The sequence below is a fragment of the Dromaius novaehollandiae genome, chromosome 20, assembly GCF_036370855.1.
Source record: "Dromaius novaehollandiae isolate bDroNov1 chromosome 20, bDroNov1.hap1, whole genome shotgun sequence".
NCBI classification, from domain to species: domain Eukaryota; kingdom Metazoa; phylum Chordata; class Aves; order Casuariiformes; family Dromaiidae; genus Dromaius; species Dromaius novaehollandiae.
This window is the reverse complement of record NC_088117.1, coordinates 10510564-10537328: the sequence shown is the minus strand read 5'-3', so window position 1 is coordinate 10537328 and position 26765 is coordinate 10510564. Positions and strand designations below refer to the sequence as shown.

General features: G+C 50.6%; 1 protein-coding gene across 7 annotated transcripts in view; it reads right to left on the bottom strand.

Annotated features, from left to right (window-relative positions):
- Positions 1 to 574: 574 nt before the first annotated feature.
- Positions 575 to 26765, bottom strand: part of RXRA (retinoid X receptor alpha) — a 122265-nt gene continuing 96074 nt past the window's right edge. For 6 of the 7 annotated variants that reach the window (XM_064523852.1, XM_064523850.1, XM_064523851.1 and 3 more), the window contains 6 exons: positions 24476 to 24645; positions 18415 to 18544; positions 12861 to 12993; positions 11655 to 11746; positions 9705 to 9810; positions 575 to 5454 (listed from right to left, as the gene is read on the bottom strand). In XM_064523852.1, the coding sequence (XP_064379922.1) occupies positions 5307 to 5454; positions 9705 to 9810; positions 11655 to 11746; positions 12861 to 12993; positions 18415 to 18544; positions 24476 to 24645 (779 nt within the window). In that variant the 3' untranslated portion in view covers positions 575 to 5306. The remainder of the gene's footprint in view (positions 5455 to 9704; positions 9811 to 11654; positions 11747 to 12860; positions 12994 to 18414; positions 18545 to 24475; positions 24646 to 26765) is intronic. The other variant, XM_026094427.2, reaches the window with a different exon arrangement.

The following is a 26765-nucleotide window of genomic DNA, read 5'->3' as shown; positions in this document are numbered from 1 at the left end:
CGCCTGCTCTCCCGTACGGCCCCGGCGTTTCGGAGAGAAGGTGCCAAAAGCTGTCCTGAAACCCTCCAACGTGCCTGGCTTGAGGCAGTGCCCAGGCCACCGCGAGCAGGACCACCTCGTTTCAGAGTCACACAAAACCTCTTGGCGTGAGCTGGCCATGCTCGGCCTGATGAAGGGTCGCTGGAGGCTATAGGAGAAGGTGGGACAGGACCCCGCAATGGGACGGGCACCCCATGGTGGGATGGGGACCACTGTCATGGGACAGAGACCTCCTGGTGGGACAGGACCTGTTGGTGGGAGGGGACCTTCTGGTGGGACGGGAACCCTATGGTGGGACGGGGACCCCATGGTGGGATGGGACCCTGTGGTGGGATGGGGACCCCATGGTGGGATGGGACCCTGCAGTGGGGAGACACTCGAGGTCGCCGGGCTGAGCTCCGCCGCCCACCCCAGGCCCAGCACGGTCAGCAGGCGAGAAAAGGGGATTTTCCATTGAATTCTGTGCAACCAGGGACAGAGCCCAAGGAGCAACTCCAAAAACACCCATAAAGAACAAAAGAGGACTTGGACTGGGTTATATTTTAAAATGCTCATATATTTTTTTTTGCCTTTTTTCTTTTCCTTTTTTTCTTTTTCTTTTTTCACAATTCTAATACAATTGTTCATCAAAATACTGGCGTTTCCAGCAGCAATTCTTTTTTTTTTCCTTTTTTTCCTTTTTTTTAAGTGAATAATAATATACGGTAGTGATTTCACAGTAAAACAGACCTGCGGGAACGCCGGATATACGTGACAAAAGACACCCCCAGACCAGCCCGCCCCCTCCCCCCAAAAAAAAGATTTTGGAAGTGGGGGAAAAAAATAAAAAGTTCATTCAAAAAAATTATTTCAAAACAGGTTTCATATAAAGCCTTTAAAACACGGTCAAAAGTTTCTCACTCTTCTCCAGATCCCTGTCCCTGTGGCTGAACATTTACCGAGAGAAAGAGAGAGAGAGAGAGAGAGAAAGAGAGAGACGGTTTATAACAATCTCTATAGAAGAAACAAAACAATCCAGAAAAAAAAATATCCAAGAATACGTAAGGGATAAAATTACATTTGTACAAAAATAGATTTTAACTTTATCGATGCTTTAGATATTTTTCCTTTTCTCTTTTTTTTTTTTGTCACTCTAAATTTTAACGTATTTTATTTTTCAGCTATGCACCCCATAGCCAAGGCATCCATCGCTAAGTATTGGGAACTGCTAAAGCTATTTTACTCAAAACCACCTGCTGCTCAAAACACAAAAACAGAACAAAAAGGCATCTTAAAATAGATGCATTTCCTTTGTCTCGAGTTATAAAGATCCAGATTTGGCTTATGCCAATTCGGGAAGGGGTTCGGATACAATGTACTCGCTTACACGAAGCAAAAAATGTACGAGGAGAAAAAACAAAACCCAGGAAAAAAGAACCGACTTAAAACAAAAACACAAAAAGGCTGTAACTGCTACGGTTATAATATAGGTATATGTGAGTGAGGGTATTTATACAGTGTATATATCTACAGTACATACATGTATACACACGCACATATGGGTCAACTGAAAACGGGTCATGCACGCGAGGCGCCGGGGGGGACGGCGGCAGCCGGAGCCGCGGCCGGGCAGGGGCCCGCGACGGCTCCGGCAGGAGCATCCGAAGGGAGACGCTGAGCTTGGAGCCGCTTTGTTTTACGGCTCGGCTGAAACGCACACACAAGGCAGCGAGGAGCATCCGGGGGGCGGACGGGTGGCCCAAAGGCTGATGTTTGTGCTATCTTTAGAAAATTAAAGATTGTCCCACCAACAGAAAGAAATTTAAAAAAGAATTGGAAATAAATCACCCTAATCGAACCAGATTTTTGCAAGAATACTAAGACCTGGTTAAATAAAAGTCCTACCTCTCTAGTGAATAATGTGCCGCTTTTTTTCTTCTTTTACCCACGTATCACCTCTTCAAACAAGCATGTAGTATATTCATAACTATCACGATGAGGAAAGAACAATGAAAAAGCCAAAAATGGAAAAGAATACAAATGACAGACTCAAACTCATGCAAAAGCAAGTTGCTTTAAGGCTGCTGCGGCGATGACAGCGGACGCGTGAGCTTTCTGGTGCGACGGGGCCGTCGGCGGTGGGGTTTGGGCAGCCGGTGCTCTGCGGGTCGGTCACGGGCCGCGAGAGCCGGGGTGGCCGCCGGCATGGACCGGTGCTCCAGCGAGGGTGACGGAGTGACGCCGGCTGACGGCAGCTCCCGCAACACCCGCCGGCGCCAACAGCACCCCGAAAGTCCAGAACGATGCTCAATCTTGCACCAAAACCCTCCTCAGCGAGAAGCACGACTCCTGCAACACGCTGCTCCGCCCGGGGAAACTGAGGCACGGAAGAGCCTCCCCCACCCTGCTCGCAGCCGGCCCTGGCCCCTTTCAAGCATTCGACCAGAAAAAAGTGGTTCTACCCAACGGAGATAAACATCAGTGAAGGTTTATTATAGTGCAAGGTCGACGGGCTCTTCCATAAAGCGCCCTCGTGCTCTCCGGCGTCTCCTCCCGCAGCCGCGGGCGCTCATCGCCCTCCCGGCGAGACCCGGCCACCGCGCGCGGGGCGCGAGCGCGACGCTGGCAAGGCGCAGCCTGCTCGCGTTACTGGCACCCTCTACATACTCCGTTCCTCTTGCCTAGTTTTCTTGGCAAATTCTTCCAGGGCGAAGCTGTTTAATAATATTTTCGGCGGCACGCAGGCTGCTGCAGAAACGCAGCCAAAACGCTCTCCCCGCCTCTGTGGATGCGCCACTTCAGGCCAGCCTAAGGGAGAGTTATGACCTGAAATCCTGAGTATTTCTTTAGCAGGGAGATGGCCTCGCTCACTGCCGGGGACGGGCCGCGAGGACGGCCGGGTGCTGGCTGCGCCCCATCGGCAGCGGAGGCGGGAGCGGGCCCTGCGCCGTCACCCTCGCCGGCACGGAGCGATGGCCCAACAAGCCAGCTGCAACCCCAGGGAGATGGAGAGCGAGAAATATATTTGGGACCTAATAATTTATCGTTTTAAAGCACAGAAAAAATAGAAGTGGTGGGGAAGTCCTCGGGCTGAAGCCAACCGCAGGCACCTCGTCCGCGGCTCCGGCCGCGCGCTCCTCCGCTGGGCTCAGGACAAACCATCGCTGCTGCGGAGGAGAAAAACCCTCAGCAAGATCCTTCATTGTTTGCGTTTTCTTCTAACTCATTTTTTAAGTTGGGCTCTGGAGACACCTGATTAAAGTGAGATTGTGAGCTGGAAGGGACAAATGCTCCCTGGTGACTTTCCTCGGCCTCCCGAGCTCCCCGGGGAGCCGGCCCGGCAGGCCCGGCTGCAGTGCCAGGATGCGCGAGGAGGGTTAATGCAGAAGGCATCGCTCTGCGAAAGCCAAGCGGCTGTCCCTCCTCCTCCTCCTCCTCCTCCTCCCTGCCCAGCCCGGCTCCTGCTGCCCAAGTCCATCAGCGATGGGGAAACACGAGACTGAAGGAGCTGGAAACGCTCCCCAGGCGCGAGACAGGGCCGGCGCGACGCGGCTCCCCGCCGAGGGGCCACGGGCAGCCCTGCCCGGCGCGACCGCACAGGGGAAGCGGCCGTAATCGGCAGCGACGTCCATCAGCGGGGCTGGGAAGCCCCCAACCCCCCCATCTCCCTGCTGCCAAGCAAAGGCTTAATTAAAAAGCCGAGGGCTCCGGCTGGCAGGGAGCCGGGTGCCCAGTGCCCACCCGGGCAGGGGTGCTGCTGGCTTCCCCGGCTCCGGCCGGGCCCTTGCAGCATCCACGTCTCTGCCTGACGGAGGAGATGCAGGAAAGCGGAGGAGATGCAGGAAAGCGGAGGGGGTCCCAGTTCTTGCTTCACCACTAATTAACATACACAATTAACAGCCCGGCCAAGCGCTCCCACTAATTGCTGCCTTACAGGGTTGCAAACCGCAGCTGCTGAATCGACAAGAGCAGCCTCCCGAAATCGGAGGTGAGGGCTCGGACCTCGCCGGCACGTCGCAGGGCCCGCCGGCACCCCGGCCACCTGCCTACCTGCAGCTCGGCCAGCGTGAAAGCCACGTTTTGTGGTGCCCGCCCCACCGGCTGGCAGCCCCCCCAGCCCCACCGAGCTGGGCCAGGACCCGCCAAGGGGGGAGCGGTGCCCACGCCGCGCGGCTGCCTGCCAAAGGACCATCGCCTCCGTTGCAGAAGCCCTGGCAGCAAACGCCAGCTCCCCGCAGGGTCAGCCGCGCTGAGCCTCACGGACACGAAATGCTGCAGCGTGGTGGGCACGCACGCAGTGCAGGGGGGGCCCGCGAGCCCCCCGCAAGCCGGCACAGGGCGATTTTGAGTCCCTCGCAGCCCCAGAGCAAGCGCTGCAGGCCCGCACGTTCCAGTTGGCTCCCGTCTGCTTGGCGAGCTCCGCAGCCCAGCGCAGAGTCATCTTTGGAAGCAGCAGCGGCACCCGGCTGCCCTTCCAGCTGGGAAGCGGGGCCTTTCCATCCCGCGCTGCCCTCCGCACCCAGGGCAGGGCGGCTCCGTCTGTCCGCACCACTGTTCATCTCTCCGTTCGGGTCTTTCTTTGCTGGGGGGGGATTAAGATCAATCCCAAATCCTCTGCTTTGAACTGAAAGGAGAAGGCTCGGTGCAGCCACGGGTGACTCATTTGCGGGGCACGGTGAGGGCTGCCTCTCCCTCAGAGAAGTAACTACTAAGACTACTAATAATAGTTGGAAACCAAAAATAGATTTTTTTTTTCTCTTCTCTTTTTCAAAAACTCCATCCTCTGAAAATAGCCAGCTGCAATTCAGCGAGTTAAACCACTCCCCTTAGGTCATCTGAACCCCACTGCCCAAAGGGCCACCGTGGCCGGCTCGGGCCGTCCCCCACTCCCAGCCCCCCTCGGCCCTGGGAAAGGCGGCCCCGACCGGGGGGGCACCGCAAAACCCAGCCCGCGGCTCGCTACAAACGGCGAGGGGGACCAGGGCGCGGGGGAGAGCCGTGGTCGCTTGTGAAAAACACTCCGTTCCCACTTCTCTACATCTACCGCAGGGAAACCGCTACCAGATCTTTAGACGCAGCAATGACAGCGAATGAACAAGGGTGAACATGATGAGGAGGCAAGGACTTCAGGGTGTCGCCCTGGGGAGCAGACGGAGAAGATCAGACGGTGTCTCCAGCATCGGGGAGAGGAGGCAGGGAAGGGGGCCAGGGCAGAGGAGGAGAAAAGCAGAGGAAGGAGCCCCGGGAGGCCCCGGCCAGGCGGTAGGGACTGACCCAGCAGCAGTTCTCTAAGTCATTTGATGAGGCGCTTCCAGCATTTCCATCAAGAAGGTGTCGATCGGCGTGTCGCCTATTAGCTTGAAGAAGAAGAGGTGCTCCAGGCATTTCAGGCCGATGGACCGGAGCGCAGGGAGACGGAGCAAGAGCTTGGCGAACCTGGGGAGGGCAGGAAACACAGCACGGTTAAAGATCCCACTTGCGGCCCTGTTTCTGCCCATGACCTGCAAAGCTCCTGACACTGCTTCTGCTCAGAATGGATCTGAGTCAGACCCAGCTGAGGCAATGTCTTTTGCTACCAAAGTCATGGGGCTAAACCCAGAGAAATAACTCATGGGTATTTGTATCCCAGGCCCTGAAGATCAGGCAGCAGTGGTGAAGATGATATTCACAACAGCTGGGAGCAAAACTGAGAGAGTAAAGCAAGAACTAAAGGCAGTCCCCTCTGGACTGGGGTGCACTGCTGGCTTCATGCACGTGGGTTACATCACCTGCACTCAGAGAGTGCCCTGAAACATTTGTGGACTCCTTACACCACAACCAAGGAGAGGAGAAACCTCCTGAGCCAGGCTTTTCACATTCAGCAGCGCAAGCAGCTTACATCAGTTTGATTTTGGTCAGGGAAAACTGAAGCCAGCCGTGAGGATGAGGCAGGACGGAAGAGATGCTGAGTGCGGGTATCTCACAGAGCAGAGTGGCAGTTCGCCTGGTGATGCCTCCTCCATGTAAGGACTGGGCACCTCACAGGCAGCTCTGCACAGATGTCACTCCAGGTTACTTGCTGCCACCGCTCTGAGCCCCCAGGGCCTGCTCGCACGGCAGAAATCTGGGCTGAAGGCGCTTCTAGATGAAGCCAATGAAAGGTGACAGTGGCTTTTGAAGCAAAGGCTTGAAGCTGGCAACAGTGCTAGACCCAGAGCAGATCTCTCCCGGGAAGCCACCGCGCAGCCCCCTTGTCCGCGCCTGGGTCCGGGGGGCTGCCAGCAGCTGCTGCCCTGCTCCCTGCCTGGCACAAAGCGTCTCGTGGGGCTCAGCTAACCCCCAGCTAAACAAAAGCCCTTTCTCCCAACCCTGCCTGGAAGAGATGCTTTTCAGGTTGCACCCATGATGCTTTTAAGAGCGCTGACAGGCAACGAGTGCTGCGGGTGGCTCGGGGAGGGGAGAGGCAGGGGGGCTGGAGAGAGCCGACAGCGCTGGAAGAGGGAGCTCATGGAGGACGAAACAGCCAGCGCGGTCCCAGCTTGGACAAGCTCAGCCTTGCCACTGCTCCAGGTGATTAACGGGGCGACTGACTCCAGCCAAATCCCCGCAGGCAGAGGAGATGAGCCCCAGGGCTGGCCAGCTGTGCTGGAGAAAGGCTATTGCATGCTGGCCTCCCGGACAGAGCGAGCCAAGCAACCAGCTGGCTTGGAGAGCTGCTGGATGGTGCACGCTGGCAAGGGAGGCCTCGGAGCAGGGAGAAAGCCATGGGCTCCTCTGCACCGGGCAATCTGTGCCGGGCTCCGGAGCGGGCGGCAGCACGGCCCCCAGGGGTGGAGGGTGCCCACATCTCCTCACATCTGCCTGCATGAGCCTCGCTGCCAAGAGCCTCGGGTGGGCTCCACGAGGTCTCAAGAGGAGACACGCTGGGGGAATGTCACCTCCTTACAGGCACCCCGTGGCTTTTGTGTGAGTGCTCTCAAAAAGGAAGAAAGGCCCTTTAATAATTGAGAGCACCTTTATTTGTTTTTACTGCTGCACAATCAAGGCTTCGACATAAGCAATGCAGCGCAATGGCCAGAACCGAGCCAGCACAGGGAGAAGGGAACTCTCTAAAAAATATATACATCGAGAGAGACATGCACAAACATACAGATATTATATATGCACACACACTTCTCTCTCTCTCTTTTTTTTGCTGAGCTGGCGAGAACAGTGGGACAAGAGCCAGGAAAAACAAATCAGTCCTACCATCCCATTCAGGAAGTTTCACTTTAAACCAAACCAGATGATGGCTCCAGCCCTCAGATACATTTAACTGTGAGATAACCAGCCCGCAGCGCAGTGTGCCAGGGCTGCGGCTTGGAGGGGAGAAAATAGCCCTGATTACCCATGGCTGCTCCATGTCACGTACACACCGTGCCCTCCCCATCCGAGGAGCAGGGGGTGCCCGAGGGGAGGGAGCGCTGCTCAGTTTTTCCTAGGAATGTTTCCCTTCGTCTCACTGCTGCAGAGAAGTTCATTTTTGGTGCCATCATGTTTACATCAAGCTTGCGAGCCCTTGATCATGGACTAGCTAGCCGGGACTTCGCTAAAGTCACGCACCAAAGGGCACTTGAAATTTGGCAGCAGCAAAGCTAAGCGTTCGCAGCAGCATGAAGCAGGGGAGGGTGTGCAACGCCTGCGAAGGCTCGACCGTGCATTTGCTCAACCACAGGAAGAACTTGTTTCCAGCCCCAGATGGTGATCACATTGTACCATTAGACCAGGAGGATGGAGAGCGCTCCTGAGAGTTTTCATTTAGCTATTGTGTAACTCTGGATTCCTAGCCTACGAATTAACCCTCCCGAGCAATTTGGATTGAATCCACTGTTGTCCTGTGCCATAACAGAGGCAGTAATGAGAGCCGTGACCGAGCACTGCTAACCTAGGTACAGCCCTAGTGTGTTGTCCCTAAAGCTATTCGCAAAGAGGGTGTCAGCATCCTCTTTACAGAGGGAAACAGAGGCTCAAGGTTTGGCTGCCCAGCTCAAGGTCTTTCAAAGCCAGTGGGAGATCATCATACTCAACAGCCCGTGGTCCAGGCTATCGGATCTGAAACTCTCCCTTCTGCATCACTGATGTAGCGCCCCAGGGGAATAGATTTTGGCCATTGTCTCAGCAACTTTGCTTCCTCATGCAAGGCCGCTTCGTTTGGCAAATGAAGACTGGGCACAACTGAAAGCGGTGACCAGAGAGGTCACACGCTCCTGGGACTCGTTGCTACGTTGTCCTGCTCCCGAGTCCCAGCCCAGCCTGCAGGAGCGAACCAGCGAGCAGACGCATGTGTGCACTGCAAGGTTCAGCTGCAGACACTGGATGCCTGTTCGAAGCTAAGAGAGCTTCCCACGGGGGAAATATTCCAGGAGAGCTCCTGGCTGGATTTCCAAATGCAGCTCTCCTCGTGCCATTTACGGCTGGCTGCACATTTCGAGCCCGAAGGGGAGCAGAGCTCTTCTGAAACATCAGAACAGCCAAAGTCCAGGATCTGGATTTGCTTAGGGGGTGCAATTTAATAATGCTTTACAGGAAGAGCAGCTAGATTTAGATTTGGCCTGGGGTCCAAGCAAACTACAGAGGGAGGAGAGGTAATCATCCCTGCTCTATGCACCACAATCATCACTCATTTCCCCTCCTCACCACAAAAATCAAAAACACCCAAAGGTATCTTCATCCTAATTTTCCCCTCCACAACCCAATCATGAACATCCAAGAAGCCCCTTAACAATGCGTCTGCTTTCAATTGCCAGTACACTGATATCCACAGTGTGTGGGGGAAACACAGTGCGATATTGCTTCTGAGGCAGGGATCTGCCCTCTGCATTCACTAGTTTAAGAGCATCCTTTTTTTTTAACCATCCAGATAAGCAAGGCCAGGAATGCAGGTAAGATGCAAATCCTAGTTGCTTGGGCTGCTTTTCCCAATATTTATGCCTCAGTAGTGATATGTACCAGCAGCAGTTTCTAGTGCTTTGCTTGGTTTCTTAAATGACTGTCAGTAACTTAACTGGCAGTTGCCAGCTTCAGGCTGTAACTGGGAAAATGCGCCCACTCAGCTTTGGAGCAGTCCAGGAAAGCATTCCTAATTCCCCCTCCCATTCCCAGCTGGATTGGGGGAGGAGGGGAGGGGAGAAGAGAGCATCAATTGAGGCTTTCAGTTCCCAGCAATGATGCTCATCTGCCACTGAAAATTAACTCCGTGTGTGTCTTGTTTTTGCTGTGGTTTGTTCTCAGTGGTTTCCAAAAGGGAAATGATACCCGTTCCCCCATGTGCTCATCCCACTGCTGTAGCATCAGGAGCCAGGACACTCCAGGTCTCGTCACTGCCTTCGCCGCATGAGCTTTACTGTTGGACTGGCTGCATTGCTCCCCTGCACCACATTTGCCATTTGCTAGTATGAGAATAAAGACCTCTCTCCCCTTCACTGTGCAATTTTCTAAGGATGTCCACAGCAAAAGCAGATAAAAATGAACGATTTTCTCTGCAGAGAGCTCCCACACTCAGAAGGCTTAGAAACAGGGTGAGAACCCTAAATAAAAGGGATCCAGCACTCACGTGCTGCAGGTGCAGCAGGCTATAATCTGGAAGATGGGCTCCAAGACCTCCCCCAGGCTGCAGCGCCATTTCTAACAAGTCTTTGCAGTGGCTCAAGGCACACCCAGCAACTCACCTCCCAGGCTGGTCGGGGTATTTGTGTTTGCAGTATGCCTCTAGCGATGCATACACCTTCTCTCGTAACGCCTCAACTTCAGCCGGGTTGGAGAGACCTTTCGAATCTGCAAGGTAATGAAAAGACCATCAGTCAAAAGAGATGCAAACATCAAGGCTTTTCAGGGAGGCAAAGGCAACGGGCACTTTTGGACTCAACCCAGCGAGGGTGTACAGCCAGCTCCACCCTGCCAGCCACCAACAGCCCCAAACAGATCAGGGCACAGAGCCCTTCTGTGGTCACAGGGTCTCAGCCCCAGGTTATTTGGGGCATTAGCCTAACACATCAAGACCTTATAGGTCTGCTCTGTGACTATAGTTCTGTTTCACCAGACAAGTCACATCCCAAACCCAGCCATTTTGGCTCATTCAGTGGTCACAGAGCCTCATCCAAAGGCTTTAACTCCCCCTCAAGTCATGGGCTTGTGGGATTTCTCCCTCCAACATGAAGCACTGTGGCAGGGCTGAAAGAAAAGCCCCTGCACTAGCAGCTCCCCCACGATTTGGTGACTATCTGCAGTCCCAACCTGATCTGACCCCAGACTGCGGTGCTTCCCGTGTCTCCCAGTGGGGCCCAAGTGGGAGGAGACACCGTGGCTGTTTTTAGTAGGGTGAAAGGGCCAGGCAAGCAAGCAATATCCCCAAGCCCATGCATGATGGGAACCTCTCCAGATTCCCCTTCTTTTACCATACATGGCAACTCCCAAATTACAGATGATAAATTACTGATGATTACAATAAAAATAAAAAAAGTCAAACACAAACAAGAAACAGCCACTGAACCCTGCTAAAACACACTGCCCTGGACAGGGTGGGAAAGGCCAGAGAAGGAACAGCATTTGTGCATGACCCATCCATCCTGCAAAGAACAGTGGAGGGCAGGCGGGCATAGGTGGATGGGGTGGCCATAGACGCAGATGTTTGTATCCTTGTTTTCCACCTGTTTCTGCCCTGGACTGACCCACTCTAAAAGACAGAAAATCCCCCCACAGAGATATACAGGCATCTACATCATGCCAATGTATCTACTGATGTACTGCAGCTTTGCTACCAGAAATGCTAGAGACAACCTCCAAGACTGAACGTCCTTCACTTGGGCAGCAGAGGCCAAAGGGGAGAAGTAATCTAATTTGAAAGCATCCTGGACTCTTTAAACCATACAAGTTGAGGACAAAGAGGTTCTTGTCTTGTCACCTTGTGTATTTTATGAGCCAGTTTTGTATCCTTCACCCTTTCCAGGCTCTGCAGGTGACTTATCCAGAAACCTAGTTAGTAAAATCCCTAGGATGTTGAGATTAGGGAACAGAGGACAATAATATCCATGCTCTAACTTTGCCCTAATATTAGTTTTTGTCTTAGAAGACCTTTGGATTCACATTTGCCCCTATTCAGAGACAGCTTCCTAAAGCATTAGAACCTTCCTTTCACAGAATCAGCTGAAAAGCTAAAAATAGGAAGACCCTGTTAATCAATAAAATTAAAGCCCCTCCACCTCAGCAGAGAACACAGCCCACAGTGAGTCCCCCAAAAGTGGCATTCGCCCTCTCTTCACAAGATCTCAGCTGAATAATGTTGCACCCCACAGGGAGAACATTTCAGCATATGAAATGTTGCCCTCTACAAAGGGTTAAACACCCCTTGGAAAGGGAGGCCTGGAGAGTTCAGGTGCAGTTAAGGGTACGGAGCTAGACCCATCCCTGGCGTGCCAGGAACATGCTTGAAAGGCGAGAGGTGCACGTGTAGCACTCATCCTGCTTTCACTCCTGTCTCTTCTGTCTCACCCTGCTCTTGGGGTTTGGTGCCTGGCGTGATTTGCAATAGGGCTTTAGAATGATGAAAGAACGGAGCCAAAAGCACACAGCATCAGCCAGGAGAGGACTGGAGAACTGAGAGAGAAGGCAACTGCATGTACCGGGGTTGAAGAGGACAATGGCTCGCAGGCAGCCTAGCTCTGTCTTATCCATCTGCATGTCTCGCATTTTTGACACGAGTTCTGTCAGTACTCTGCAAAGGACACAAATCACAGGTGTCAGCGTTAAAAAGAAATGAAAAAAACAGGCGTCAGACCCAGAGTGAGGTCCTCTGGGGCATGTTTAATGAAGTCATGGGATAGTGCTCATTTATACCAGCTCAGGAAAATGCCCTCATTTTCCTCCTGTATCAAAAATAGTTCATCAGGAACATCAATAGTTCCTGAGAGATACAACAGGGACTGTAAGAGCTGGCTTCATACATTCACTGAGAGGCTCTGGCACCAGAGAAAGCTGCCTAAAAATAAAGAAATAAAAATAAAAAAACCAGGTATCTAAAAGCAATTTCCTCTGCCGGTAATTTTTATTAGTCCCTTTGCTCCTACTGCAGGTGCTGGTCTTGAAATATTTTCCACTCATTGCCCAGTTTTTCCTGTTAGAGCTTGCAGTGAAGTCATGATCTTGCACTTATGACCTCACAGGAAACAAATGATGTCACCCAGGTCTGAAGAGCAATTTCCTTGCAAAGCAAAAAAAGCAAAGGTGATTTGGTTTCAACTAAGCCATCTCAGGATGGGTCTTGGGCAAAGAAATCAGCTGCAATTAAGTGGTGTCTGCAGACATGATGTGGGTCGTACATTCTGGAAGCCGCACTTTAAAACACTTTTCCAAAGCACAAGATTAAAGGGAGCCCTTGGGATACGCATGTGGAACCTACTGGGGTACTTTTGGTGAAAATATAACCATATCTTGGTCCAATTAAAGATGAAAAGAAATAAACGACTGGCCTCCTCATAATGTTGTAAGCCATCTGGACCCCATGAAAGAGGCTTTGATTTACACTGGGCAGTCCTCTCAGTGACTATTTTGGGCTGCAGGTTTCTGCATGTTTAAGAGGAGGGATTTAATATTCCTGCCTGCAGCAAAGACCATGTTTTCATGCAAGCAGTGGGACAGACCTCAGCCCGGGCTCTTCCGACCAAGAGCCTATCGGCCAGCACACCTCCAACTGGACCTCACGCAGGCTGCAATATGGGAAATGGACAGCACGTGCCCTGGGGCAGAGCAGTGGAGAGAGAGAGATGGAGATGTCTGGGCAAGACGGACTGAGGTGCATTCCCCACCGCCCATCCCCTCCATCTTCCCACCTGTCAAAGATGGCACCGACACCAGCACTGTGAGCGCTGTTCCGATGCACGTGAAGCCCGGTGGCTAAGAGGATCCCGTCTTTCACAGCTATGGAGCGGTGGGAGAAGGAGGCAATTAGGAGCTCGTTCCACCCTGGGGAGGAGAAAACAACCAAGGGCACAGGTTAGAGCCACGGGGTCGTCAGGGGGTTCAGAGATCAGCAGTCACTTCTCTGTCTCTAATCTTCTCTAAGAAGAGAGGAGGAAATCACTAAAGATCTGCCTTTGCTAGAGTGCTTGGAAGTTGCTGGATGTCAGAAGGTGGGAGAAACTTTCCTGACACCCAACCCTTTCTTGGATGTCAGGGAAGGAAAAAAAAAAAAATCAGTAAGCAACCAATGCACTAAAAACGTAATAAGGAAAGTAATTTCCTCTATAAGCCTTGCAGGCACTAGTGCAAATAGCTCTCCACCCCACTCTTCTCTGTATAAACCTATGAGTGGGTGTGGAGCCTTGTGCTCATGACCTGACCTTATACTCTGTGCCTGGTAGCAGATAAAGAGCTATTAATGTTTTCTATCAGCTAATTGGGCTTATTTTTAAGCCACAGTGAGGCACACAACTTCATTCACCATGATTCAACTGTGTAAACCTGGACCATGAAAACGCTTGCTGAGATTTGTCTCTTCTGGCCATCTACTTCGACTGTAAATACTTGAAGGGAGCAACCATCTTCAGACCCGTGGTTGTAGCGCACTACTACACGGAGGTCCTACATCCATGACTGGTCCACCAAGGTCCTTCCCACACAGCCAGTAACAAAAGCTTTCCAGAGCTGCTTGAAAAGAAGCATTTGTCATATTCGTTACTGGACGTGCCACTTCAGGAAATATGAAAACACACATCCTCTAAGCCTGGACGCCAAGGGAGCAGTTTGAACTAGTTACAAATTGGAAAGGGAAGGAAGATACGACTTCCCTCCCAGTCTCCCAGTTCCCCATTCAAATTTAACACTTTTTCAATTTCTAAAATTTGTTACCAGCTGAGTTAAAAAGTACCTGAAACAAACCCAGAACAAGGAAGCTTGAAGAGCTGAAATTTCAAAGACTTTCAACCTGCTGCAAGGAGACACATCTGTGATAAGACCAGACAGGTTTTATGCAACCCTGGAGAGTCTCACACTCCTCCTGGGGCCGATATACTTGGTCTGAAAATGTTCTGATGTCCAGAACACAGAATTGCTTGGCAGGGTCCAGAAATCTCAGGACATTTGATTTTTTTTTTTCTTCCATGCTGGAAAAGCGAGACAACAATACCCTTCATCTCCTCTCCTGCCACAGAAACATGCATGGTCTCGCTGACTGGGGCTTGCGGCTCAGGAATAAACACAAGGTCCATGTGTGCTGTATTTACCCGCTGTAGCAGAGGTGGGTTGTACCATTAGAAATGTTGACAAGGAATAAAGTTCACTGTTTCCTAAGTGGCTACAGGATGTTTCCACCCCAATCAAGGGAACATTTATTTGGCTATTTACTGGGTGGGACCTGGCACTTCCAGAGGGATTGCAGTGCTATGAAACACAAGAACTGAGGAGAGGATATGGGACTGCACGAGCAGTCTGCCTGAGCTGTGCTCCAAGACCAAAGATGCCCTCTTGGAGCCAGACCAAGGGTGACCCACAGAAAGGTGCTGTAGGTGCTTCCTGCTGTCCATCACACGCAGACCCGCAGCAATTCCACATACAGATCTTCCCTGCAGCATTAATCAACAGTAAAAAAACCAACGCTGGTTTGCAATGTCCTTCCCCAGTACCAGCTTTCGTAACTCTGCCCTCCCAGACATGACCTAACACCCATCTGCTGCAGCTCTGCAAGTCCTCAGTGCCACCTCTTTGCATCATGTGAGCAAATCCACAGCCAGCCTCAGAGCAAGGCTTGCCAAGAATATGTGAAAGTGTTGTGGCTGCGGGGTGCCACCAACATCTGCACTGGTGTTATTCCAGCTGAGAAGCGTGGGATTAACCAGCGTTCCCTCAGAAGAATTATTGCCATTTAGAGCTGGGAAGTTTTGGCTGAGATGGGGACCCTACTTCTACCTGGTGCTTTTGGCACAGAATCCCTGCCCCAAAAAGCTGGCGAGCTAAAGGGACAAGGCAGAGAGCAGGGGAAAATTCAGGACTACAACAGGCAGCAAATGTCAGTTAAACATCAAACAAGTTTGCCCCAAGAGTTTTGCATTTCAGCCCAACCATGGAAAAAGCAGATCAGCTTTTTTTGAGGCTTGCTAGTCCTTTCATTTCAAGTAAAGGAACTGCAGCCACCGAGGATGCTTTTGCTCACCTCGGGTAAGGAAGGCACTAGACAGTGCAGTGACCACTGCATTAGCCCATCTCAGTACAAAGCTTCCCTCCTCACCACTCAATCATATAAAATGAATTTCTGTTGTAGAGATCTGGTTCTCTGCCCCACTTTGCAGGCTGTCCTCAATGTCGAGGTGACTTCAGGTGACTGCCATCTCAATTGCAGCAAGCTTGGGGGAAAAAGAAAACTTGAGGAAAACAGGCTTGAAAAGTTGGGTTTCCTTCTCCTTCAAAAAGCTCAAAGAGTGAAGATTTTTAAATGATTCAGGATTACCAAAGAAAGCTACTGCTGGCACATCCAGCAGCACTCCTCCAAAGATGCGTGTTCCACTTAATTTTGCCTCAGAGGATGCATGAATGAACCTGACTAGCGCTCTTAGCTAAATTTTAAGACTTAAATATTTCATGGGCAGCTGTTCTCAGCAGGCCACTCTCTGCACTCAATAATAGATAGAGCCACTGGTTAACAGACTTTGCAGGGAGGTTATCTGAGGCCCCACTTGACCGAGGCGCTGGGAGCTGCGAGCCCGTGCCAGGGCCGCTCCTGGCACTCTGCCTTGCTGGGTGCAGCCCGTCCCGTGGGCTCGGCTACAGGATATGCTGCAGGAGCGACCGCAGTCAGAGACACGACAAAACACGCATCGCCAGGACACAGCGGGATCCGCAGCCACCTTCCCTGCCACCCCACGGAGCAGCCCCGGGAGCCCCAGCCCCAGGAGCCCCAGCCCCTCCAGCGGGCAATCCTGGGGCTGGGAGAGGTGGCACGGCTCAGCTGCCGGGGAAAAAAAGCTGGGATGTAAACATCAAGAAAGGGGGCTGGAGTCTCATTTCAGCAATAGATACGCTTGATACAAAACGAGCCAAAAAGAGAACGTAGGGGATCGTTTAAAAAATAATATGCAACAACATAAAGGCAAGAACATCAGGTCACCAAGTCTCCAATTTAGAATTTATTAGCTGCCTTCTACACAGAAAACAAAACCTTGAACTTATTGTGGGTTTTGTTTCCATTTCACCTAAGTGAAATATAGCTCTTTGTTTGAATTCAGCTCTTCCTTGTAGGACTTGCGAAAAGCCCTCATTTCAAAGATTTCAGTAGAGATGCTTCCCTCCAGATTTATCCTCAACAAGCAGCTCTAGAGACCCTCTTCAGAAATGCACCATTCCATTTTCCAGAGGCGGCCCTGAGCCGGCTGTATGAATACCAGCAGGTTGACCCAGCATCTACCGGAAGCTCGAAGAAGCATCACTACCAAAAGGCAAACTGGAGCAGTCGAGAAGGCATGTGACTTGCTCAAGCTCGGAGTTCAAGTTCTGTTCCAGAGGATGAATAAAACCAAGATTCCCCATTCCCAGACTGCTGTTGTAACCACGAGACAAAACATGTGACTAACATTACATTTTAGTAAACTAGAAGAGTGGAAATTCTACACCAGTACGTGGTGGGACTCAATTGCCCAGAAACCACTGAGGCCAAGGATTTTACTGAGAATCCAGGAGGAACTAGATATTTGTATAAAGGGCCAGGATATGCAGTTATAGTAGTTAACAATCAATGAAAAAGTTGCAGAAAGTATTAATATTCATGCATTAGGGCGACAGTCATCCTCTATTAAAAAAATCAGAGTGACAGCTAGTGTTATGTGGTAGAAAGGAGGAAAACAGTGATCCCATCATCTTCTAGCACTGGAGCCCTCATACCTTCCTCCGAAACAACCTGGACAAATAGACCATGGACCAGACTCTTCTGGCAGTTCTCAGGCTTTGTGTTGAAGTGAATACCTGTGCACTTGATTCTTGCTGCATTTTGCTGCCCAATTGCACAGGCATCTGTTTTGTGGCATACAGTTTCCAAGCAGCAGGAAATCAGAAATGTTGCCATCAAAGGAGATCGGTAACGGCTCTTCTAAGAAGGCCATTAAACCGAGGTCAGACCACGCAGAAAGCAGAGCACACACCCTGCAGGTTTTTCCCCTTCTAAAATCCCTTCTAAAAGGGCCTTTTGGGGAAACAAGAGAAACCTTAAAACTATCATCTCACTGCCACTTCACAAGAAAGCATCCCACCAGTTCTCGGTGGGAGGATGCCTCTGGCCACCTTTCCTCATGCAACGGGGGCCACTTCTATTCAGAAAACAACAAGAGCAGAAGTTTTCCTGGTGGACTTCAGAGTCCCTGGCTTGCTCTGGTTTCTTTGGACTGCTGATGGAGTGGTTTGTTCCACTTAGTTCAGCAGTTCACCCTCGTCTGAGGCTGTACCTCTGCTCTACACCAAGGTCTTCCTTAATTCCTGGCTTCACGTAGTCCAGGGTTTTTTGCTTTTAACTGCCAAGTTGAGAGCTGGGCACCACAGCCGGTTGTCAAAGTCTTTTCATTTCCTCTCCCAGTTTCATCCTTCATATCAACTTTGTCATTTGCTGGAAGCAGTTTCATGAGTCCCACTGACAACCTGACTTCCCCTTTGTCTAAGCAAGAAAACTTTCTCCGCTGTGTCAAGCCACAGCCTGTTTAATCACTTATTTGATGACTGGGGCTATGCAAATAGCTTCGTGCCTAAAATGCACCCTTGTTGAGTTCTGCCTTGATTTTTTTGCCCTCCCCAGTCTTTGTGCATAATCTGCCAGCAGTAGGGGCTTGAATTTACCTAATGGAAGAAGGCCCTTTTCACAGCTAACTGCTTTTAACCTCCCAAAGCCTCCATTCCTGCAGACTCCCTGCAGTGCAAGGAAATTTAAAATAAGCCTGGAGAACTTTATTTTCATCTTGGTGGGTGGGAGAGAGAGAGAGTTATATATTTTTCTCTCCTTTCTGTTTTTAATTATGATCAAACATCTTCTATGAAATCTCATGGAGTCCCAAGCCCACTTCTGTTTCAAGTCTCCACTTGGGAGGGAGATAGCGCATAGTTCCCTTGATTTAAACAACCCGCCACACATCTCCGAGAACCTTGCTCATCAGAGATGAAGTCGGGCCATTTTTCAGCAGATTGGCAGCTGGTGCAACATTTTGGAACACATTCAGTAACACATCCCTTGGGGCTTTTTAAAACCTATTTAGCAATTGAATTATCAGAGGCTATTATTCAGAAACAGCTAATAGCTTTCAAGTTGCAGGGAACTAAATCTAAGCATAATACCTGTCACTTGCAAGACATAACAGTCCTAGAGCCCTGATGGGGCTTCTCGTTGGTGCCCGTGTGGTGACGCTTCCCACTCACCTGCTCTGAGCAAGATGACCTGGTCATCCAGGGGCAGCTCGGAGAAGTGGGGAATCCTCTTCGCCCACTCCACCAGGGTGAAGAGCTGCTTGTCCGCTGCCTGGCATATGTTCGTTACCGGGTCATTGGGCTGCAAAGAGAAGGAGATTTAAAGGCTCAGAAAACAGGGAGCAGGAAGAGAAGGAGAGACTGGACAAGCAGCTGAAGGGGCTTCCTCTCTCTGTGCTGTGTTTAACAGTTTTATTCACCATTCAGCCTAAATAGCCAAAAGGTAGGAGGGAAAAACAAGGCAGGGGAGGAAGAGGGCTCATCCTCCAGGACAGCTGGCTCCAAAACAGGCCCCAGGAGTGCTGAGACACCAGCGAGTGTCCTGTCCATTGCACTGACTAACCAACTCGTTTCACCTCGGCACCAACTCCAGCCAGGGAAGGACAGTCTCCTGCATCCGCACTGCCCGGCCCGTGCAGCTCTCACGCTCCCAATGCCGGAATCTCAGAGCTCAATAAAGCAATAATGGGGGCATTACAGAAAAGGAGAAAAACCCTTTCTTTTGAAATATTATCCAGTAACAGAAACCATCTGCTCTCAAGGAGGACAGTCAGCCTAAACAGACCAAATCCCTGTTTAAAGGAACTGCTAACAGCTCAAGTGGGCTTGTGATTAGAAATTGGAAGAGACTGTCTAACCCTGGCAAAGAAAGACCTTGCTAGTGCATAAGTGTATATATATGGTTTACCTCTCTGGACATGGATGTATGAGCCCCTCCGCATATCCCCCTGTAATCCCCACTGATTTCTAGCAGCTTTGATTGTACGATTATTTTTCTTCCATGCCCTTAAAAGAGCAGTTTCAAAGTCGGAGGAGGAGTGTTTATTTCACCTTTGGATCGCACAGGGAAGGGGTGTGAATTCAGCACCGCTGAAGCAGGAGCACGCACTAACGCTGGTGCAACCTCGCCCTCCATTAACAGTCTCGATTTCAGCAGGAAAAGGCCATTGCTCACTGAGAGTTGGCTCCGTTATGGCAAATACTTCTCCCATATTGTGCTGATGAGAACCACACAATTTACATGTCTGTGCCTCACCACATGCTCCCTTTAGCACACAAACCTCCATTCTTCCCCCTTTTTCACCTGCCTCTTTTCTACTGACCACACCGCTAAACTCCCATTTCTCTGCTCAGTTATTTTCTAGACATTGCAGCTTTCCAAAGCACATGCCTAGCACAGACACTGCAGCCATGGGGCCTCCCGTGCCCCTTCCTTCAGCCCCAGGCTGCTGCTCTCTTGCACGGCTGGGGTGAGCTCACACACTCCTGCGGCCCCGTTGCTGCTTCTTCCCAAAACTGCAGACCAGGGAGAACAGGCACACAGGGCTGCACAGGGCACATCCCTGTCACATGATGGCACAGAGGAGATGGCCACTGCCACACTGGGCATGCCACTGGGGATGCTTCTGGGCCCCAAGGGACTGGAAGGAAAAACTAGAAAACAAAAGGCAAAAGGAAGGAGGTTGGGGAGCAAAAACATCTTGAGGTTAATCTTTTTTTTTTTTTCCTTGCATCCCTTGCTGGCTGTTTGAAAGGGAGCTATCAAAACACTCATAAAACAAAGGGAGGAGAGAAATGCTACTTCTAGAGAGGGCATAAGTCCAAGCAGTAAAATATAACCCCTCTTTGTTACTCACCAAGGGTCTGAACCCTCTGCCCCAGCGAGGGCTCTGCTCTTGCACCCCCACAGAGCTGCTTCCAGGGACCCTTGCCTAGATCACTCTGCAGCTATGCTAACTGTGTGCCTCCATGGCCAGTGCCTCTGGTCTTCTGGGCTTAAAATAACTAGCATCTGGCAAGCACAGGGGCACTCAGCTTCAAAGCATTTTCACCTGTTGCTTGCAGAGATTGATGGGAATGGGCTCATGTTCAGCATTACTGCTGAGGAGCTGGGAGTATCGTTAAGGGGATTTTTTCCTCCTGGCTCTGTCCCTGCTGCAGAGCATTACTGCAGCCCCGAGGGGCTCAGAGCAGATGAGCTTTGCCCCAGGAACCAGTGCTCTTCCTCAGGGGAAGGAGAAGTGGGGAGGGACTGGGCTGTCCCCTGGCAGATGGAGGAAGAAAAGCAAGACAGGATTTCCTCTAGACAACAGGATTGTCTAAACTGGGTGTGAAGAGGAGTTTTTGCAGGATTAGGTGTTTCATTGGGAACATGGGGAATATCAGCATTCAGAGGAGTCTGAAGGGGTGTTTTAGGACAACCAGAGGTTTTTGCCAAAGCTTTTATTGGGGCTTATACTTCTGCGCAGGTTGTCAGCATCTTTAAGATTCCTTCCTTCTGCAGCAAGCTAGGCTTTAGGTGTCACAGACCAGACTATCACAGCTTCTTTGAGGGCAGAGTAATCTGCATCCAGTGCTTGGTGCTTCACGCAAAGTCTCTGCCAGGGGCCCAGCCTGCAAGGTCCGAGTTTGTCAGCAGCTTCAGGAAGTGCTGGTGGGGCTAGGACTGTGGGCATGCCTGCCACGGGGACGGGAGAAGGGCGATGCCCCTGCCACTGCATGAGCCCACGCACATGCTTTAATTACACCTCAGACTGCAGTTCCAGGAACCATCATGGTGTTTCCTGGCAGAATTTTAATCACTGTAGCTTGAGAGGCTGCTGAAAGTATCATTCCTGCAAGCTCAAAGAGCCCTGCCTGCCTCCAAGGAGGGACCTACCAAGCAGTGCTAGAAACTCTCCCCATGCAGGGTAAGCAAATCTCCTCCTGCAGTAAATAGCAAGGGCACAGTGCCGGCATGTGACAGAATGAAAGGACACGCGGGCACCTGATCCTTCTGGAAAACAGGAGCTTGGAGACATCTTCCAGAAAATAGTGACTTGAAACCAGCTGCTCAAAGGCCAATTAAGACCTAATGGGGATAACACTTCTCAGTTACAGGCGTTGCCTTTCAGTGGCCAGCAGCCCATCCAAGGTGGTGCTTGTGCTGCAAGAGCCCAGCTTCTCAGCTGCTGGGGACACAGGGGCTCTGACACACAGGCTCAGGCAGAGAGGCAAACGCATCCTTGTATGTCATCTTACTGCTGAGGGACAGGTATGATGTACTGAGAGCATGCAGCCACGTCCAGCTCTCGAGGGGCAGGGGAGCACAGGGGTCTCGGGGCTTCCTTAGACAGAGGCCATGGAGGAATCCTGCAGAAATGTCCAATCAAAGCTTGTGGGAACCTCCCAAAGGATTTATCCACTTTTGTACTGTCAGAAGTCTGACAACTGTCACAATTAGCAGCTATTTGCAGTGGCTGAAGAGCTGTTATCAGGGGCTCACAGGTGCAATTATTTCAAGTGAGTGTTTTAGTAGTACTCATTGAAATGCCAAGTCTTGGCAGGCTCCCACCACGCAGGGCAGAAGGACAGTAGATTCCCAGTGGTAAATCCCTCTGCCTTAGCTGCTTCCTGCGTGGCTGAGCGCCCTCCTCTTCTGCGCCCTGCCACCCACAACGATCAGACCCCTCTGCACTCCCCTTCACCAGCGTGGGGTTCAAACTGTGAAAGTGCCCCATCTGCTCCGGTGAGAGATCGAGGCAGCCTGACAGCCTTGCCTTCCATGGGTCTCACCCCACAGTCCCTTATCCAACCTCAGTTCAAGCAGCACGCTTCATCATGAAAGACCTGGTGAGATACTGGGATAGCCCAACTGCCCTCCCCTTTTACCAGCTTTGAAACCTGTGCCAAAACCCCACAGCTGGTGTCCCAGGCTGCAACAAGCGGAAGAAATCAGTGCTGGTGTCAGAGCCTGGCAAAGCAGAGGGACCTGCCTCAACCAGAGGAGGGTCTGAAGGCCAAGAGCAGTGGCCTGGGGGACCGTGGCAGGAAGGCGATGGTCACAAACATGAGAGCATCTGGGAGAGGAGGTGTTAACTCCCACGAAGCACTGCCAGCTCCGTGCCAGCCTGGCAGAGCCTAGTGGAAAAGTCCTGGCAATCGCTAGAGCTGTCTAGCTCGCTGGCAGCGCTGAGAGCAGATGTACCAAGGTGCAGGGGCACAAATAGAAGGACCCAACATATGAGGCTAATAGGAAACAGCTTGTATTTTAGCCTGTGTCTATTAGGGACTGAATTTGTCTAGGTTTCCATCGCATCAGTTCTCTGGGGAGGGCTGGGGGAGGGCAGCTTCTCCGGCTTCCCTCTCCTCATCTGGTGGCCTCGTCACTGCGAGTTGCTGATCTCATGCATCTGCTAAACCTGCTACAAATGTCACCTCACCAACAGAAGCTGCTTGACAATAATAGGGCATTTCAACAAGCCTCCTGCTTCTATTTAGATGCAACACACATCCTTGTTCACAGTAATGCGTGTTGAATTATGCAGGAACCAGCTTTCAATTTGCTCCAAGAGGCTGAGGAGACGCAGTGCCAGACGAAGCCATTTATTTCAGCTCACTCTCTGGGGTTTGTTTTCAAGTCAGCACAACACCGGCTACAACTCCCCTGAAGTATTTTTAATCCTGATAGCCGTCGGAGCCTTTCCGACCCCCTCACTAACGGCAGAGCTGCCTCCTACTGCTTCCTCCCAAAAAGCCAATTGTAGCTTTACAGGGATGGGGACCCTCCGCTGCTTCGTTAGGATGATATCACTGCCTGCAGCACGTAACTGAGCTTCAAGCACAGGCAAACACCATGCCCCTGCATCCACTTCTGGAGAGTTTCATTTCAGAATCGGCTCTGTCCTTAGCAGTAAGTCAGCTTTACTAAACAGCCTTACTTAGCAAGTTAGCCATAACGTGCTCTGGTAGGTAAAGGCCAAACGGAGCATCCCATAGAGGCGGTCAAGACTTAGACCCCTGCAAGGAACAGCTTGACTCTGAGATCTCCTGTCAAGCCCTGCCAGATAAGGTATTCCCTACTCAGTCCTTCAGCCTCATATGAAGAAAGAGATAAAGTGTTATTATATAGCAGAAAATAAGTAGTCCTCTACATAATAACAGTCCTCTTCTACCTCCCAGAAATAGCTACATTTCATGGTCTCAACCTATAGATACCTAAGAAAGAGCATTAGGAAAAACAGAGTGATATTTTGGTGTCTACTTTCCGCTCTCTTGGTTTAGCTAGCCTGTGCACTCACAAAGCTCTAGGTGGATCTCAGTGCCCTCCGAAAGGACTAATCAGCCTAGGAGATGCCCCCTTTCTCTGCAGTACAGCCCTTTACAAGAACTATGCATAGGATCTAGCCCCAAACCAGAACTTTAGAGGATAGGTCGGCTCTTGTATTTGGAGGTAGTTGTTTTGCAGAAAGACTTTCTCTGAAAATAGCTATAACCCACAGCAAAGGGAATCTGTTAGGAAAGGGCATGAGGACAGTTTCCCTCTCTGCAGTTTCTCATTTTTTCCTATATTTTTATCAAATACCTACTGTTTGGACAAGGTGTTGTTAGAGCCCAGGTGCTTCTAGGAGGCTCAGTGATCATACAAGCCTCTGAATATGAAAGGAATTTGAAAGCTAAAGGAATTTGAAAGCTAACTTCTCTGCCAGGTTTTCTCTTATTAAATCTAAGCAGCACTACAATTCAGCGTTTGAAAAGTCACGCCCGAATTTTATAGCATTTATGTCTTTGCACTTCAGTTACAAAGGTTTGTTTATTGGTCTGACTGGACTATGAGCTCTTTGGAGCATGGAGTGTCTTCCTGGCTTTTAGCACTAACGGCTGTAACTAAAACAAAACCTTCTCTGTGAGCCCTTTTAACTATGCCTTACAGTATCTGTTCTTCTCTGGAGCTCTGGAAACACTACCCTTCATTTCAGGTCTGAGACAGAAAAGCACTGGCGCTGCTGGTTACACAGGGAAAGCAGGATTTGCTTTCCTCATACTCTCATTTAAGCTCATACACGGAGTTTAAAGCAGGGTTAAGAGGTTGTGTTTCAGAGCCCTACTTCAGTTCTTTAACATTAAGATAATCAGTCCTCTGACTTAGGCTCACTGCTGCACTCATGCTACATCGGTCCTGAGGCCTCACAAGCTATTCACCGCACCCCGTGTGCCCAGCGCGGGGTCAGGGCCGAGGGGCGAGCTGCCTTACCGAGCTAGGCGTCAAGCCCATGTTTGCTTCAATGTACGTCTCTGTCTTTGGCTCCACCGCGAGTTCAGCTTCCAAGATCTTCTCCACGGGCATGTCCTCATTGGCGCTACTTGTGGACTCCACCTCGTTCTCGTTCCGGTCCTTGCCCCGCTGCCTCTCTTCCTGCACAGCTGCAAACGGACACGAAAGGGACAGCGTTAGCCTGGGGCGCCCCACTGCCGTGCCACGGGCTGGATGCTGGGATCCCAAAGCTCCACGGTTACCTAGCCGTGGAAACCTAAAGCGATCTTGGTCCTCGTGGCCTGTAGAAGCACATGCACATCTGCTGCCGTGTTCTCTCACTTGACCTTTTCACCAACACCTTCAGCGGGCCTCGGTCTCTGACAGTCCCGCTGGGTCTGAGATGGGGGAAAGTCACGAGGCAGCTGCCCCGGCTGGGGAGAGCTGCTGTGCACATTCCTGCGGGAACACAGCGAAGGAGACTGCTCCAGCTCAAGCCTGTCCTGCGCCCACACGGACAGCTGCTGGGAAGGTCCCCTTTTAACAGAGGAAGAAGTCCTAGAAACAAAAATGGTTAAAGGCACACGATGAGAAGTAAAGGAAGTGATGCGGCGAGTTGCTGCGGGAGAAGGAAATATGTGGGTACTGATACAGGGGACGAAAACGATGAGGTGAAGTGACAGGATGAGAAAAGAGAAATTGGTCAATTCAAAGCATGAGTCCACAGTTCAACCATCTTTTGAGCCTGTTAGTGCTGAATTTCCATGGAGGTCATGCGGTGCATCTAGCTCCTTGGCTCTGTTCGTGATGCTAAAGACTGCCACAAGGCTCTTGTTGGCCTTGTGGTAACACCGTCCTGCCACGGTTTGAAACAGGGATCTGCTATCAGGTGCTCTAGGTAAACCACGATCAAGCCTTTGTCCCAGAGCTCTTTCCACACAGACAGGAGAGACCTGTCCCAAACCCTGTGCGGTAGGAGTAATCTAGCCAGAAGCATGTCACATGCTGATGACTTAATGTCTGAAGAGTACCTAGATGAAAAATGCTCACTAGATGCTAGTAACATTATTAACTCTCTCCTCTCGAAACTAGTACCCACGCTTTCACTAAACCTAAAAAGCAGCTGCATGGAGATAGCTGCGCTTGTAGTTCCTTTTTAAGCCATAATGTTAAATCCTCTAAACCTAATACTCTTCTGCACATGGTTGTTTCCTGCAGTATGTTTTAGCATATTCTAGTTCAACACAGCTCAAGCAATAGGTGTTTCCATCACTTGTCATGAGAGATGACTCTTTAATTTACCCAGCTCTTTGTTCAAGACTGAATGAGACATTCAGTAATGCAGAAGGCTCACTATTTATCCCAACACTCTGCCTCTTCGCTGAATTTGAACCTGGTTATGTGATGTTAACAGAAAACAGCAGGGGCACAGATATTGTTCCAGTGAAATCAGAACTGCCTGTAACACAATAAGGCCTTTTAGATAATCAGTGAAACCAGCTCCATGCCAAGTGCAAAAACAAGATCCATAATATAAAATTTATTTCTTAAAATACAGGAAATTAAAACACATGCTAAAAAAATATCCTGTATGGACTCTGATCGTATTAACTATACTCCACCCCAGCATGAGAAGGCCTGAGGCTGATTTCCACAGGTCCAGCTCCCTTCCTACAGTAACCAGAAGTGCAATGTTCCTGCTTGCTGCATGTCAACAGACCTTATATTTTGTTTTCTGTAGTGTTTAGACTCCTTCAATATGAAAGTTGTTATGCAGAAAATTAAGAGGTTATTTTTGAAAACAGATCTTAAGTTTACCGGCTGCATGTGCTACAGAGGCACACACTGTTTTTTGGTTGGCTTATCAGACGCAAGTAGGTTGCTGTTGCCAAAACTCACAGATTCGTGTCAAGGCTTTTGTCCATCTGGACCCTGTCTGATGCGGATCCTTCTCTTCACTTTTTCAGGTACTTTCTCAACATAAAACCCTGCTTAAATTTCTTCCCCCCCACCCCTACTCTTGTTTTCTCAATCATCAGAAAGCTAGAAAATTTTGCTTAATGCCAACCCTTCCCTCAACTGCACAGATGCCCTAGAACTCCTTTGGGCACATTAGAAGAGATAAAATAGCTACTAAATAACAGAAAAGCCTAAGAGAAAGGCAAACCTTCAAGAAATGGGATTTTACAAAATGACTTAAATGCCAAAGATCTGATACACGGTTGCAGCAGGTCTCAAGGATAAAGGTACAAAGGACGGTTCCTCGCTCTGAGAGCAACAACCGCAAAAG